This window comes from Danaus plexippus, chromosome Z (assembly GCF_018135715.1).
Source record: "Danaus plexippus chromosome Z, MEX_DaPlex, whole genome shotgun sequence".
In the NCBI taxonomy this organism is placed as follows: domain Eukaryota; kingdom Metazoa; phylum Arthropoda; class Insecta; order Lepidoptera; family Nymphalidae; genus Danaus; species Danaus plexippus.
In genome coordinates, this window is record NC_083559.1 from 6,636,907 (window position 1) to 6,655,171 (window position 18,265).

The 18,265-nt window shown below is 30.3% G+C and overlaps 2 protein-coding genes across 4 annotated transcripts; both read right to left on the reverse strand.

The window, feature by feature from the left end:
* Window positions 1-91: 91 nt before the first annotated feature.
* On the reverse strand, window positions 92-2,815 carry LOC116777586 (uncharacterized). The gene is made up of 4 exons (XM_032671218.2): window positions 2,610-2,815; window positions 2,047-2,390; window positions 768-942; window positions 92-523 (listed from the first exon to the last, which is right to left on the reverse strand). The coding sequence occupies exons 1-4, from the start codon at window positions 2,773-2,775 to the stop codon at window positions 222-224; spliced, it is 987 nt and encodes a 328-aa protein (XP_032527109.2). The 5' UTR covers window positions 2,776-2,815; the 3' UTR covers window positions 92-221.
* A 3,404-nt stretch (window positions 2,816-6,219) lies between these two features.
* On the reverse strand, window positions 6,220-7,370 carry LOC116778022 (flightin). 3 transcript variants are annotated; one of them, XM_061526391.1, is made up of 4 exons: window positions 7,210-7,370; window positions 6,914-7,116; window positions 6,460-6,725; window positions 6,220-6,338 (listed from the first exon to the last, which is right to left on the reverse strand). In XM_061526391.1, the coding sequence occupies exons 2-4, from the start codon at window positions 7,099-7,101 to the stop codon at window positions 6,325-6,327; spliced, it is 468 nt and encodes a 155-aa protein (XP_061382375.1). In that variant the 5' UTR covers window positions 7,102-7,116; window positions 7,210-7,370; the 3' UTR covers window positions 6,220-6,324. The 3 variants fall into 3 exon arrangements, with proteins under 3 accessions (XP_061382375.1, XP_032527753.1, XP_032527754.1); XM_032671862.2 differs by having other exon boundaries at window positions 6,220-6,725; XM_032671863.2 differs by having other exon boundaries at window positions 6,220-6,725; window positions 7,199-7,352.
* Window positions 7,371-18,265: the final 10,895 nt, after the last annotated feature.

Below are 18,265 nucleotides of genomic sequence, written 5' to 3' on the forward strand. Positions count from 1 at the left end.
GAAATAATAATAAATTGTTTTGTTTTATCAACAGGTTGATGTTCAAAATTTTCTGTGTGCTCATTGTGAAATGTACAATTCATTGAAATTTATTTATTTATTTAGGCAAAATATTTATTTTTGAATATTCATAATTGTAAATACAAATTAATCTTATTATAGATAGGAAGATCAAAATAGATTTATTTTGTTTATTTATTGATGTCACCAATATGGAAACATTATATATTACTATTATTTTTAGTATTAACACGTAATCTATCAAGTACATCATTAAATCTAGCATTTGATATAAATGTAGGTACTTTAATAGTCCTTGGAGGACAACAGCACTCTTTTTCCATGACAGACTCCCCCGAATCTACGTCTCTCGTTTTTCGAATCAACTTCATTTTTTTATCATTACTGTTTTCATTATTGTATATCTGCTCATCGAGTTGCTTTACAGTTTCAAAGTTTACAATACCACGAATACTTTGAAAATATATCATATTTTTATTTAATTTGTAATCCAATTTGCATTCTGAAATTAGTCAATCTCTTTTACTCAGCCATGTATCCGCAGCCAATAGAGGCAACGTAATAGTATATTAAGCTTGCATGAGGAAGACTGATTATGACATCATTATTTTCTTAACTCAGCCATAAAACGTTTTTAAATGAACTTATCAAGACTTTGTATTTTTAAGTTATTTTTTTAAATCATAGGACTGAATACAAATCGTTGGAAAACAAATATTTGAAATGCTAGTTAACCATCCACTTACCTTTATTTATAGGACATTGGCATTGTAATTGAGTTTTTTTCAGAATCATATAATCATTATTCTGTCTTCGAAATAAGTATTCAATTGGTTTCTGTGGTACAGACAACGTCCATTTCTCCCAAGAAAAAAATCCTTCTACATTATTGTTGTTCAATAAAGCTAGTATAAATATTATCTGAGAAAGAAAAAGTAGGTAGTAAATAATTTTTATGATGGGTAATTTCAAATAACCTCATTTATTTCTAGGGTTCTTAAAGTAAAGACACATAACAGAAACCTGTTACTTAGACTCCGCTGTCCGTACATCTACCGCCAAGCTGTATCTCACAAACCGTGATAGTTGGACAGTAGAAGTTTTTATAAATGATGTATTTCTGTTGTCGCTATAACGACAAATACAAGAAAGTTGAATAAAATATATATTTAAGGAAGCTCCAATAAAATAAACAATTAAGAAATTAATTCTTAATCGTACGACCAGTTCATAGTTCTATAGTTCTATAAATATATATATATATATATATATATATATATATATATATATATATATATATATATATAAATGTAAAGTGAAAGTTTGTTGGACTGTCTCTTACCTATTACCTATGGCCACTGTAATTATGCCATACCTAAACTTATATTTACTAGTTAATCAGATAATGACTTTGCATGTTATTGTAAGCGGATAATTACTAAAAAAAAAAAAAATCAGGCTTCAAAATTAAAAATTAAATTTCGAAGTAACTGTACCAAATTTTAAAATAGTAAGTCAATGATAGAAGGAGTTTTTAAATACGTCGTCATGTAGAAATTTTTGTTTTATATCACCAAACATAATATTTATATTTGTTTATATCGATTTGTTGAAAAATAAAAATTTTCGTTTCCCTTTTCCATTTATACCAGAAGACTAAAGGGAGTTAAATTTCAGATTCTTTATAGTTTTTCATGCAGACCAGTCAGAGTTCGTGATATGCTTCTATTATAACCGTTTCCTAATTTAATTTATGAGTTATTTTTGATTCCAATCTTGTTTGAGAAATAGGAACGACCTCAAATCTTCTTCTAGATTCGTTCTTAGAAAGAATGAAAATCTGCTTTCAGTAATGTTCGTAAAATGTATGGAAATGAAAGTAGTTTGATTTATATTTTATTTTATTCATTATTTGAAAGCAGGTCTAAGTGGGCGCCATACTCTATTTCTTGATTTAAGCATTTGTTTAAATTTTAATCGTTGTGTAACCGACTTCCCCGAGAGTTTTTGACTTAAAGTTTTTACCTTGTCTTGTTTGAACTCCAAGCTATCTTTAAACATCACATTTTTAATTCTAACTTTGTCTTCACAGCCAGGTTTCATTGTTTGGGGAATAATCTTGGCTGAAGAATCAGTATTCTCGGGACATAGAGTAAACGGATGTCTGGTTGTTGACTTCTTAAATGGAGGATTTTTATCACCCTTAAACAACTGTACATCTCGAGGATAGGTCTTGTTGTATTGTTTTCCAGCTTTATTGATCCCAACATACATGGGAAAAGACATGACGAAGTTGCTTTCATTACAACCATCCTTACAAATTTTAAATGGTGCGGTAAACTCTAAATATTCTGGTGTTCCAGTTGGTTCTAAAAAAGTTTTAGTCTAAGTATCAAGAATCTACTGGAAGGATTGGAAGAAGAGAAGGCGCTTCTATTATAAATTTGAGAACGTTTAACTTTTATTATTTTCATTAATATTAGTACTAGTCGTTATAGTGGCAGTGACAGTGGTACTAGTTTCTTGTTACAATTTTTTTTACTTAAAACTTCTGTTGAATGTAATATTAGTTGTTGTATTTAACTTACCTTCCCCTGCAATAATATTCTCAATAAATTCTTCTCCGTCGACGACCTCATTAGATTTTTTGATTTTCTGTACGGAGCAAAAGTGAAAAAGTAAAAAAAATATAAAAGTAGAAGTTAAGAAAATCTTATTTGGAAAAATGAAATATGTTGAATATTTGAATAACATTGCTTTAAAACCTTACATAAAATATTTTATTACATTCAAAATATAAAGTTTACAGATAAAAATTATATGCTATTTCATATTTGTGAAATCACCCATTTGGTGGAATTTTTTAAATTTTTTTACAGACATGTATGAAAGATTTTTATAAATACAACAATGATGTTATGCTAGGTTCGATCACTTTTCTTTAATGAATGAATTTAGAAATATCAATATAATATTATCAATAATTATCTATAAATATCGAATAATATATATATATATACATATATCAATAAAATAAACAATTAAGAAATTAATTCTTAATCGTACGACCAGTTCATAGTTCTATAAATAAATATATATATATATATATATATATTCAGTTGCTACTATATAACAACTGAATAAATTCTAAATTCTAAACGACAGGAAACCCAATACACTGTCTTGACATAATAAATTAGGCAATTATGAAAAATATAAATTCAAATATTAGGAAACTCTAAATGCATTATTTTAAAGTGCCAGCACTGAGTTGATAGTGTTTATGTATACCAATATATCAATGTCACTGGTTTAAAATCTTCCCAACTGGCGAAATAGTTTAAGACGGAGATAATTGTTCTACAGGGTTGGAGATAAATATAGACACAATATCATCACAAAGAATGAGGAAATAATAATAATTACGTAAACCACATGTTGTGAGGAGAGTTTATAGGAATTACCTATAAACATGCTAATGTTTCAAAGTTAAAATAGTTTTTAGAATTTATAAAATGGTTTCTAAAATGATCTCGTAAAAGTATTAGGAAAATTATTGAAAAAGTGTAAGGAAATGTCTGCAACGTCTATTCAAATTAAAATCAATTTTATATATTCATATATGCACCGGGAGTCAAAACCTTAACTTTTACCTGTGTAAATATAAGTGTATATTCAAAATATATTGCATAGATAATTTTATTGTTTTATAATGTTACAGTATGAGAGTATTGTTTTGCGGCTCCTATATTGAGCGTATCGACAAACCAATATTACATTCATTCCTTTTTGATTGATGTTTGTTCATCTTGGCATCTTTCTGTGCCAAGATTTTTTTAAATTGTGATCTAAAATATTTTTTAATTATTATAAATTTGGTTATGAATATATATATTTATATTAATACACATTTTGCTGCTTACGATTTTATTTTGATATGTATGAAATTGTAGTGTTGCAGTAATCGTAGTGATCCTCAATTCGGAAATGAAGGAGATAAACTTTATGAGGAGTATACGAACATTACCTTCGTAAGATAAACGATATTTTAGTTCTAGTTTGTCATAACCACATCCAAGAAACAGCATCAAAGTTCGTCATTAATATATGTGCAAGTCTGTCGACGTGGAAGTTTTGTTCAATTAGTTGAATAGTTTTGCATAAGGATCAAATTACAGACAGCTACTTTTAGCTCTATCTTTTCAATTTGGCTTTAATTTCTTCGTATAATGCAGCCCAATTTCATTTACAAATATATGACGTCGGGAAGTTAGATCAAATATAAAAATATTAAGACAAGTTATTTGAATGGTAAAAAAACAAAAACAATAATTAAAGAAGTGCTATTGTTCTTTTCTTGATTTAAATATATTGATATGAAAACTAGTAGGTACATAAACTGTGTGAGTCAAGTTGCCTAAACTAGACCGTATACAAGAAAAATAAATAATTACAATACAATGATTGTAGAGCAGTTTTATCTATATTAATATTGAAAAAAAAACTAACCTATAGCAAATAATTTTGAGACCTTGGTCTATGAATGGTTATTTTTCAGTTTTATTTGATAAATTATGATTATAGTTAGGTCGTATTCATCTTAAAATTGACTTTTCGATTTAATTACTCTCAACTTACATTTATTTAAAAAAATTGAAAGGAAAAGCCTGTCACATACATATCTTGATGTAGCTGTATTTAATATTATATTGGATTTAAAAAGAAATAATTCTAACATCTGAAGATTTCGAATTGATATTGATTTTTTTAACAACACATTCTTATATTAGAAGAAATATTTTTAATCTACTTATTTCAAACTGAAGCCAACAAAACGTATTGAACATTTGACACTTATTTTTAAAGCTGTTAAATTACATAATTTTTTAAATATTCAATTATTGAAAAATATAATAAGTTGTTATTGTTTCTGTTTCTGTTCCTGAAAGAAAGCTACAGTAAGAAATCGACCGTATTGGTAAATTAATTATTGAAGTGTAAGCATGTATTTTTTTATTGATGGGTTGCCAATACCAGGGAGACTAAAATTGTCCTCGATGTTTATTTCATAGACAGACGGTCGACCCAACAAAATTTTGGAAAATTAGCTTCGATTAGTTGCATTTCTCTTTGAATAACAAAAATTGGTGATAAGATTTATAACTTTTCTCAGTCACTATCTCATTTAATAATTTTTAACAAATTCTTCACCAATATTTTATATTGCAAATAGGTTATTATTGTTATTTTCCGTCTTATTTATCCTTTTGAATTAAAATAATGAGTAGAATAATTTTTTGTGCAAAGATTCATTTATTATGTAACATTTTAATGATTCTAAATGAATTTGTTAGGATGTGAGTCAATAAACATATTTTTGTAACATTACGAACACTAATCGAAGTCTCCCTTGACCATTGTAGCATTTAATTATGTTCAATTTGGCTGATTGCCGGCTCTACCTGATAGGTACTCCAACATTTTGGCCCGCCTCCAAATGATTACATTCACTGAACTGTCAAAGATAAGTTATTTTAGATATAACGACATTGAAACTCTGAGCAACATGTCACAAGTGATATAAGAACAAAGATTTCAGACGTGTTAAATGTTTAGTCTTTTTTATTTTTTTAAAAAAAAGCTATGATGTAAGAGTAATATTTTAAAAGATGTTATGTAGTTTTAATCGTCATTGTAGAAAGTGTATTATGTAATGGAACTTGTTCAATATGTTTACTGTTCAATAGTTGAATATAATATAATAATATTGAATGACAAATTTTAATACCATTTCAATATTAATATTTTATATCTTTAGGGCTGTAATTTGAATCAGTTAAGTTTTATTTAAAGAGTCTAACATTGTTGTCATCGCAGTTGTCAAAAATTAATTTTTAACAAAATTATACGATTTATGAAGGATTAAAAAGTCTTGATGCAGTTTTGTAGGTGAGGTTAGGTTATCCTAACCTAACCTAACCTAATCGGTTTTGAAATGACTATAAGTATTGTTATAACCTATTAAATGTTAATTTGAAATGGATGCTACTGATATCGCATCGCAGTTCTTTAATGAAATATTATTTCGCTTTGCATTATTAAGCTTTGACAAGGCCAGGACTCTAGGTATAAGGTTATATTAATAGATTAATACGTAAGTCAGATAAAACGCAAGCAGGATGGAAATAAAATCAAATATTAAAACTTATCGTTTATTCGTTATTAATGAAAATAAGACATTATATGCAAAATGCGGACAGCTCATATATACTTTTCTGGTCAGCTAGGGCAGTGTTGGTTGAATCACGACAACGAAATCCTGTAACATTGACATTTAAGTTCATGATTGGAGCCTGAAGGTAAGTCCGCGTAGCAACGACAAGCGTAAGTTAGAGCCAAGCTATAGATATACGGAGTTAATTCCAAGCTTGGAATACTTCCTCGAGATAAGGGACTTAGTATGAGCACGTTGGAACTTGGCACCAACAGAAATGTGGTTCAAGAGCGTGGTATCTTTGCTGTATTTCTTAGTGCTGTAGCTGTAGCCTCTCGATAGATATGTCCTAAGAGCACGCTCTCCCCAAGTCTGTGGTTGGGGTCTTTCAACAGGTATTCCATGATTACGTTTGTCTATATAACTAATCAGATCATCATAGTAATTCCTCTGGTAGTCGTAAATATAATTGTATTGGAAGAATTTTGGTCTGAAAACATAAAAAAAGGTAAATATTTTGTATTATATCTGATTAAATGTAATTGATAATACATTTCCATAATTATTTCAAGAATAATTTACATAATTTGACATTGTTATATTAAAAAAAAAAAAATGTAGTCATAATTTTTTTTTCAATAAGAGTAAAAATAAAACATGCATTTGGGAATCGTTTACCTGACCCAATGTTTGCAAACAAGTCTTTTGTCGGCAGCGTTTAGAGGATTTTCCGGCTGTGGTGGAATAGCCTCTTCTGGTTTAGCACCTTCCTCAGCAGTAGGGGCAGGGGCAGGGGCATCTGAAGCAACATCTGCAGGTGCTTCTGCCGGCTTCGGAGCTTCTTCCTCTACCACGTCATCCCACATGATGTCAGATGTAATCTGGGATAAAACACACTCGATTACTAAATAAATGCACTTCTAACACGATACATTAAAGTGAAATCTTATAATGATAAATCACATCACAGGAACCTAATTAAAATTTGTGGACGTGTGAAGAGCTTGATAGTTCGAATACAACTGATGCTGGCGGTCCCTGGCCAGACAGCCACCCGATATATCTCCCTGCGACCCCGCTATTGTAAATGTTGTTAGTGGTACCGGTTGCCAATGATTTTCTGTCAATATGCTGACCATGCATCTTAAAATTCCTTAAGACTAATTACTCTGCCAATGATTTTCTTAATTTACATGAGCGAGACAAAAATTTTGTAAAGAACCTGTTAACTGACAAACACTTAACATGTGCTACATACAATTAAGATTTAAATGACAAACGGATATTTTTACTAAAGCTACCTGAGTTGACGAATAGGATGGAGATCAGCCAGATTTTGTAATAGATTACAAGTTCTTCAGTTTGTAAGATTTTATTTATAATTATACCACGAATTGTCGGACTGAAATTTCTTAATGAAGATATTACTCATGTTCATTAACAATATTCAAATAAATACAATTAAAGGAATATATCTAGAATTGCATTATTTTTTATAAAGTTTGGTGATATTTTCTTTGTTTTAGTTTTTAGCAGAACTAATGTAAATAACCATTTAAAAAATATGTTTAAATTGTATACCAATTGTATTTGTATAAAAGATTGGCAATAAAGAATTATGTAGGTATATTTCGCGACATTTGACGATAATTCTCGTAGGATTTTTACAAAATTATTTGATACAATTAAAAACTATAAGGTGGAAGAAATCTCGTTAGTTTTTTTTAATTATTGTTGTTGATATGAATTATTGTGGCAGTTAATTTACCATTTTACATAATAAGGTTCTTAATACTTAATATCTTCTTTGTTGAGTTAGCTATCCAGACTTCCTGCAATTCTTCTGTAAAGACTTCGCGACCCATGTTGAAAGGCATCGGGACCCCCAGGGATGTTGAAAAATATTCCTTCTGGTTTATGCCTCTCATTTATTGCGTAGAAGTCTAAACTTTCTTCCTGTTTATATTACATTTTAATATTTAGATTAGTTTTTATAACTATAATTGGAAGGATTTTATATAATATACTTATAAATGTACTTTATCCAAATGATAACAAACACGGGTGCTTTTACATCACTTTGGAATTTAAAAAACCTAAAATCAAACAAAAGCCCTGTTTTTTCAGTAAACTGATATGAAAAGCGATTATGAAGTGATTGGAATTTAGTCTTTGTACCTTACTGATTCATTTCTGGTCTAGGTTTAGTCTTTTATATTTAGTCTAGGTTTTGTCTATTATTTATTATTTCTAGTCTAGGATCTATAGTTTTATTAACGACCCGAAACCTCACCTAGTTTTTTTTTTCCATCCTAAGGTAAAATACCACACTAAAAAAAGCTGTTAATAGCTGAAATAAACTTTAACCGTTAAGTTAACTAGATATTATATTCTATTATATCTATTATTTTAAAGGGTCGCTTAAACTACTAGCGAAATAAAATCTGGAGAATTTTAAAAAAATGGATACTAAAATTAAATTAAAATAAAAAAATTAAAAGCATTTTGAAATGTTATATCACACAAAAATGTCATTACAGTCAGTCCTTGGGGCAACTGTTGACGAATCGATGCTGTTTCTTTCAGAACCGTCAGCAACAAATTCAACAAAACTTGCGTTTTTTAATATAAATATGTACATTCGGCTGTTTTTATTTTATTAGAATTGAAAGGACAATATACTACTGTCCTGTAAAAATGTTAAATGAACCTACTGTAAATAGCAAACCGTAAATGCTTGTAGTGCCTATTATTTTAGACAATGCAAAAAAGATTTACAAATTTATCTTCCTTATTTCATAAGATTAAAACAGTATTTTTTTTCCATAATAACACTGAGAAAAATAAAAGTATGTAAGACAATTATAAATTATTGAAACGTATAGCGTATGTTATGAATCCTTTTACTATGAATCTTCCGTTAGAGTCGTACATTTGCTGAACGTTTGTTTGTATAGTATGAAATTTAACACTTCATTAACGCTGAAGATCCAATAAGATCAAAGCTTATTTACTTACACGCTATATAACAGACATCAATCAAGAGGTTTTATTAATAAATGAGGTCGAATAAGATATTCCGTTCAAATAAATCTTTTTGATACAATATTTAACATTCAAAATAATGGTTATAATTGAATAGTTAAATCCAATTTAGATGTCATGCATGTTCATTAGTTATTATACTCGCCTTGTTGTCGTGACACGTCGCAAATTATAACTTTTCACAAAATATTGACCTTTTAACCCCCGACGCAAAAAGAAGGGGTGAATTATTTGACGTCCATGTCTGCCTCTTCCTGTGGCTTTGTAGTTCTCCAACGCATCGACCGATTTTGATGTGTTTTCTTTTCATTTGAAAGTCAGTTTCCTGGCAGGAGTTTTTAGCTTTGTTTGGTTAATATCGGTCCAGCAGTGTAAAAATTTCAGGTCTTTTTCAAATTATAAAGGGCATTTTAGGCCTATGATTACTCACGCTAAGGGTTTTTAAAACTTCACGAAATTTAGTCTTTAATCAGTCAAATTACTAATCACTAACTTTTTATTTGTTACAACATATATGCTGCTTTTCGTTACTTTATACAGATAAATAGCATTTCAAGAGTATTTAAAAATTTTATAGAAGCAATATCACAGAATCGATTTTACAATCCGTTCCCAAAATGTATTTAAAATTGAAATAGTTATTTATACAAAGTTTTGATGTCTCGAGAAAAGCATTATTTTCTAGATATAACAAAGGTTTATAAAATTTAAATTGAAATAAGATACGCGATCATGAAATATCTATGAATATATTTCAAATCTCCTTTGTATGGTGTCAATGAAAATGTCTCAATTTTAATGTTATTTCCCCAGACCTTTCGAATTATAAAGATTTACATCTCGACTTATACGCTGTATTTTTCAATTCTTTGAAAAAAAAAATTGAAGTGTAAAAGTAACATTTAATTTTTACCATGGTATGTTTGAGTCAAGCGGAGGGCCGTGGTTTTTAGCTCTCTCTCGACCGTGGCTGATATTACAGCCAGTAGCGATAGCTTTGCCACTGTGGTCGCAACGTGATCGTTCGGTTGAGGTGACACTTCAACGTGTAAGTGCTGCATCCTTCTTATCACACCGGAATGAGCATATCATAAATAAATAATCAATTACATTAATTTCTAATTAATTATGAGTTGTGAAATGTTGACAATTTCTTTGTAATAATATTTTAGGATGAAATAAATCGGGTGCTGTTGTAGATAATGCCTGGCAAAACTTCAAATTTAATGAACTTTTTCTCAAATATAATTAACATAAAACGTGTGTAAAGGATTTAATAAACGATGTATCTGAATTTGTAATCAATAATCTAAATTTGACCTTCTGCTGATGTTTATGTCTAAAAATATTTTTGGTGCACCTTGTAAATAATATATTTTCGAATTTTATTTCTGGGTCCTATAATGATTGACGTTGTTGCACACTATTGACGAATTTTTTGGCTTCAATCACTGTGACGGCTCGCTAGGTTAACTTTTGTGCCAACCTACAGGTGATTTGTAATTATAGTTTTTATTTTTATTGTATTTGTAATATTGTATAGAACTTGATTTTTTTCTAGTTTTTAAGGTTCACAATTATTCAAAATACGTTTTTATCGAAAATGTTTACAAAATAACTAGTTGTAGGTTAAAAACTGCTGAAAGAAGGACAATAAATGTATGTTATGAATTATTTAGTCTAAATCATGCAACATAATTAACGTAACATGGGATGGTATGATAAATGTAATATATTTTTGTAAAAACATGCCTTGCGTAATTGATAGAATTTATCGGCTGCCATTAATCGAGTGGTGACCTTGTATTGTAAAGAGAAATATGCCGAATTGTCGTAGCATTAATTGCAAAAAGAAAAACGATGAAACAATGAAAATGATGGAATGACTTATATCTAGTAATTCTCATAACAGCAGGGGTATGCCTCGTATGTAAATTGTTTTTATCTTAGAACTCAGAATGAAATGTTGTTTGTAAGCATGTAGTATGTGCAAGTTTTCATTCAACTTGTCGGCGTGGAAACTAGAAACTAAATTTTAAAACACATGTCATATTTTGTAACATCATACCATGGTGTGATATGTGAGATGGTGAATAGATATTTGTAATGCAGAGTGTATAGATAATTGTCTTTTTATGTACAGTTATTTAGAATTCTTGTAATGTTATTTAGAATAAGAATTTAAATAATTTTAACATCTCATTTGAATAGAAATAAAAGCAATTAATAAACTAAATAGCAGAAACTCTTTAACCGAGTTAATAGTGGAAGTGGAGTACGTTATTGGTTCCTGAGGACTCACTTTATTTGTCAGTTAAGTAAATGTCATGATCGGATGACATTTTCGATTATTTCACATCATAAATGAAATGCAGTCAAGTTATTCTGCTGATTTGTTTGTCAGTTGTAGGAGCAGCATTTTTTCTACCTATAAATAAGCTGGTGTTAATAAATTCTATAAAAATCATGAAAGTTAATTTAAAAATCCATTTGCGTTATTTTTTATTTAAAGTCTCAGATTTTCCTTTCAAAGTCCATTAATTACTAGTTTGTAAAACACGACCATAACGTGGAAAATGTAAGATATTAAGTTAAATAATATTTAAATCTTAATTAAATCATATGATAAGTAATAAGGAACATTATTTTTCTACAAGTACCAATTTCTGTATTTTTAGTAATCATTATTTCTTTCTTTGTGTATAAATCATAATATTCTCGAAGGTGGCCTTTTGAGGTTTGGTTGGTAAAAAGGATGCAGAAGGCTATTTAAAGATATTTAAGGAACAGTTTAGTTTGTAATGCAACCTTTATAAAACCGATGGAATTCGAATTAATCACTTACTGTGTAGGATGTAAAGATGTTATAGAAAGTTTCTTGAATGGCAAAACTTTTCTCTTAACGTTTTCATCACACAAATATAAATTGTTGGTCCGTTATATTAAAAATACCTCAGCTGACATTGAAGACAAATTAAATAAACGACAATTTTCTTAAAATATTTTCAGAGCATTTTAATTCATAACATGATTTAAGATATCATGTACAATTAATAATAATTAAAATACGCCAACAATTTACAAATAAATCGAGTCATATGGGCTTGTGTCAAACAAAGTGGAATACGGGTCTAACCCTTGGCTTAACATCTGCTTTGTTTAACATTAACGAGTACATGAACTAGTTAGATGAACTTAATAAAAATGAAATTAGAGCTGCTCTGAGGGAAATAAAAAGTTTAAGTTATATCGATGGTCTAGTTTTTCTGAGTTTACTAATCATTCTTCACATTTGTCCTGGGGTTTAATATATCATATAAGTAAATATAAAAAATCAATTTAAGACTAGAAGAAATTCAATAATTGATAGGATAGGTACTTATCAATCTTACTTACTGGCTGACTTTTTATAGTTATAGAATTTAAGTATCTGGGATGAATGGTGACGGAAAAGTTATCGGATTTAATAAATATATCGCAAGCGTGAACCTCTCTAATACGATAGCTCGTCCATTCGCACGTTGCTTCAAATAAGTTAAACTTGTTGCTAAACATTTTACACGTTTCTTTGGCGAAATATAATAGAGAGAACTCATAACGACCAGCATATTGCATTCTTTAGGATATTGATAAATATTCGCAAATAACTTTAATGCTGAAAAATATATTAGTTTCATAAAGAAAAGAGAAACATTAACGATGTACAGAACTCACAGAAGTAACACGTCAATTTAAATACTTTTAGAACTAAAACACAAAAAGGATACCGATGTAGTCAACACCCTTTCTTTGTTTTTTTTTTTTTTTTTGATGACGCAGGGAAACTCTTTTTACGAGCCGTCTCACCGGCCTTGGTGGGGCCGGAGAGGATGTGTGAGACTCGACCTGGGCAGGTCCCTACTCGCTAAAACCACTGCGAAAGCCATCGGCCGCTATGTTGGTGCACCCCGGATCTGTCAGCGACAGGGCATACCAGCGACTGGCCGGTCCTGGCAAAGACCGGACTTACTCCCTCGGAGAAAGGAGGCGATCCCGGCAATTAGGATCGCCCCGACGACGCCGGGCTTTCACAGGAGCCGGGTTACCAGCCCGACCCCAGCCCGGGGCGCAGGGGCGCTATTGGAGGAGGCGTTGATATCGCCCCCGGCGCGCCCCCGTCCGTCGTCTGCGGAGGGAGGGTGCATCAGCCGCAACCTCCCGTTCCCGCTCAGATGCCTCCTTCGTGGACATGACCGTCTCACAGAAGGAGGACACCGCCATCAAGGACCTGTCACTCTCAAGCATCTTCTCCGCGACACTTGAAAGCGACAAGCCCACTCTGCCGAGCGCCGCCACAAGGTCTTGGCGCTGCGCAGCCCATCTCGGGCACACCTCGAGGGTGTGCTGGGCTGAGTCCACCGCAGCGCCGTACTCATGGCAGCCTCCTCCCGGCTCTCTCCTGGCCACCCGACACAAGTAGTCACCGAAGCAGCCGTGCCCGGTGAAAACCTGTGTCAGACGGAAAGTAAGGGGTTTGCGTTTCCGCCTCATCCAACGCTCTAGGACCGGACGGAGCGCAGCCGTTGTACGTTTACAGTACGGCTGGCCCGCCAGGTCCTCCCCCCACTCCCGCATAAGGCGCGACTCCCCCTGCCGGCGAACCGCCCGGATCTCCTCTGACGAAGGGTTCTCTCCGAGAGCCCTCCTACCCGAGACGTAAGAGAACACCTCGGCGAGAACCGACGCCACCAGATCCCTGGGCGGATCGCCAGCAAGAGCCGTCGCTGCGGCCTAGGAGACAGTACGGTACCCCCTAATCACCCTCACCGCGGGTGCCCTTTGCGCCGAGCGCAGAAGGGCCTTGACCCCGCGGCTCATCGGTCGATCAGCCCAAACGGGAGCACCGTACGTGGCTATACTCCGACAATGTAGTCAACACCCTGGGTCGTCTAGGATTTTTATGCATTTTAAAGGAAAATTTCTAACCATGACAACATTTTTTATATAATTGCATCCATCGCATACCCTAATCATATAGTAAGATTATTTTTCTCACTTGATTTTGAAACATACATTTTCAATAAAATTATGTACACCTAACATTAAAAAAAAACTGCTTATTATCAATCAATATCTTAGAATAACTGTATAGTATTATTAATAGATAAAAGTCAATTGTAAGAACACCGAAAAAAATTTGTTTAAGTTCAAGTTCTTCGTGGAGTAATGCCATAAATTTAAGGAATTATAAAAAAATATTACAGTTTTGGATGGTTTATGTAAGCAACATAATTCAATTAATTAAACAATCTTCATATTTGAGATCTGTAATCTTAAAACCTAATAATTTTATAAAAACTTTGAAATTTATCATAAGCGATTGTTTTTCAATGGGCTGTTGTTTTTCCTACAATATTTGCCTGTTTTAATATTAAATATTTATCGGCTGCTTTGTACAATTATTTAAGTTTAAATATTAAGAGCACCTAAGAAATACATGTTATATTTTTTTTTAATTCGATATAAAAAATTATAGACAGATTTTTTTTTTATATCAAGAAATACAATTATAATATTTTGATACAATAAAATTCTATTTTTTTGATAAACCTAAATTCCCAAAAAATGTAACAAAAATATTTCTTTCATTGAGACTTAAAAAGATTGTGTGGTATTTCAATATTATAATATCAAGGAATATTTTATTCATCAATAATACGAGTTTTAATGGTTTTAAAATAAACGTAGCCAACATTGGTGTGTGTGTATGTGTGTGTGTGTGTGTGTGTGTGATGGAATTTCGTATTCATTATTACTTTATAAACTAAACATTGTCTTACGTGTATATTCTAGTCTATGTGGGATTAGCAAAATATACTGTGCATGTTTAAGCTTTATATAACATACTAAAGAATAAGTTAGGCAAAACTAAAACATTTTGATCCAACAATTTTAAACGTACTCTAAATTATTAGATCTCAAGATATAAACAAGATTTGAATACATCAATAACAAATGGAAAAAGATTTTTTGCTATGTATCCGTAGTAAAAAACTATTTTGGTATATTCAGATGAATCTAATATTTTCAGATAACTTGCTTTATTTTTAAAAACTACATACTCCCGACGTTTCGGTTACTTCGGTTACCGTCATCACGGGCAAACGAGATGTGATCACGGTTGCTGTAAAGTAACCGAACGTCGGGAGTATGTAGTTTTTAAAAATAATAAAATAACGCAAGGAATCTAAAAATATTAGTTTTATTTAAATGAATACTCGCGAAAGTCTTTGGTCTCATTATTTTGGTGTTTATTCAATTATTAAATTTATACGTTTATGTACACTAAAATTAATTACTTATTAAATTGCAATAAAATTTCGATCTGTTTTACCTGTAACTTTTCAACCATATAGAAGATAAAAAGCTATTGCAGAATAAATCAACACAAAAAAATTCAGAGTCCATTCCAAGGGTGCGTGACATATTTTATGGTATGTTGGTAATTAAGCTTGTTGCAGAACCGTAAACGCTATACCTGATTTGCAGATAAAGTTGAATGCAAATATGCGGATATTCGGATTTGCAAAAAAACTAATTTACATACTTGTCAAATACTACCGCCTTGATTTTGCAGCAACAGTGGCTCGAAGTTAAATTTGTCATATTAACTGCTAGTTCATTTTAATTTAAAAGTTTTTCGTGGAACATAAATTGAAATGTCATTATGTTATAAAATTTCCTTTGATGTTTTTTCTGAAAATTTTTCGTTTCAACATACACTATCTATCACTTACAAAGAATGACAGATTTTTAGCTTCGGTATCATGTATGGTACAGGAAAAGCTTTTAAATTATGACATATTTTATATCATTCATTTTCTGGTTTGGTTCGATTCATATATTAAATATAATCGAGATTTTTTAATCCATCATGGTATTCGTATATTCGGTAAAGTTGAGGTTTGGTATTAAAAAATATCTACTCAGGAAAAAAAAATACAATGAAAATAAAAGTTCAATGGTATTCCAAGTTGTTGAATAATGGAAACTGTGTTACCTCAATAGATTTCTAAATTAATATATAAAGAATATGTCTTCGAACAGTCATTATAATATAGAATACATATTTGTATTTTATAAAAACTTTACCTATTGAAGTTGCCGTTTTCTTTTAAATAGTGAAATCCTAAATAATGAAGCCATTTATTTATATCCCTCGGTTTCTAATTTATATGTACAGTTTGAAGTTTTCACGTAACATACTTGTAGTCGCCAATTAATATTACAATACATCATATACGTTTCATCCACATCGATGACAATTGGAATAAAAAATTTTGCTAAACTGATAAAAATAATTTCTGTTATGATAATATTAGATTTTTTATTTAATTTTGGTAATTTAAATTGTATTTACAAATAATGACCAATGTAAGGCTGGTTAAGTCAATAGCTGTTTTATTAAATATTATTATTTTTTCGTTCTGTCTAAATATTTCATACCGACTTCCACATAATGAAATTCTTATATACATATAATTTATATTCCAGTTAATATTCTATACACCTGAAATGAACTTTTGTCAGTTACAAACACGATTCTTAAATAAAGGAAATGTTTACTGTAAAAACTATTGTTACATCTTTTGTTTTGATAAGAATTTACTTCCGTTTTTCGATATGTTTTAGGCTAATATATAAACAGACAGATAATTAAAGGTTAAATGTGTTAAGTTTCTCTTTACTTTTGAGTTTCCCCTTACGTTCCTCATATTTGATTGACTTTCTTTTTACGTCCACATATAAACATAATCATCAATTTTTTGTACATGTTATGAAACCAGTAACGATGAAACCGAAAAATGCTTACTAAATAGATTTTGAACTTGCAATAAGTTCCAGAGGTCGTTTTTCTTCCGTATACCAAAAGTGTTAATAAACCAATAGACTTTATGTATTATGTGTAAAGATTAATAAAAACTTTTTGAAATTTAAAGACTTATTCAATCAAACTGTTATAAGAATTTCTTTGATTTTTATTATATCATATCACTCGACACATATTCTTTTAAAATTGTAATTCGTTGATTCGATAAACTGTTACAATATAAAATTATTAATTTATTGAAACATCAACTTATTTTCATTTTTTACATTTCCACAGGAATTCCTTTCAATATTTGTTATGAATGGTTTTTGGTTACTTGCTAAGAGGATTTGGAAAATAAATCGGCTTAAAAGCTTTAAATACTTGTTTTCAGTATGTATTGCTTAATGACGTTTTAAATTACATTTCCAAAGTTTGCTCTATTATACACTAACATTATAAATTTAATTTATTGCATGTAAGTTAACATTACAACTTAAATTTATTGGATATTTTAATTATATTATACCTTTATGCTTGTTTCAATCTATTATTTTTAATTAATCTTGAAACGATTTGCATTTCATCCATATTTTGTGTATATTTCATTTCATAAAAGTCGTGTCTGTAAAATAATCCTATTGAAAATATTCTGAATTAAATTTTATTGAAAGCCGACTATCAAAGGCTGGGTTTTAATTATTTTCAACAATATAATGTGTTTATAAAACTCTCATATAAACTCTCGATGAATAATGATATAATATATGTATTATGGTACTTTTAAATCCTAGTGATACTATTAAGACAAAAAGCGATTATTTATTATTTAAATTTTAAATAAATATTAATTCAATAGACAGAGAGACAAATCTATGAAGGTTTTCTATTCTTATGTAAGAAAAGAATCTGTAAACTAAGATCGGTTTGTCGGTTAATTCGTAAGTTCGATAAATAAAAGGTCATTAATAAAAAACAAAAAATAATTCATGCAGTGACAACAGATTGTGAAATTGTGAATCCTCATAGCTGCAATGTCAAATTAGGCACATAATAAGTTTAAGACTGAATAGAATAATTTAATACAAATTTTATTGAATTTTCTTTTAGACAGGGTACTTTATAGGAAACAATAA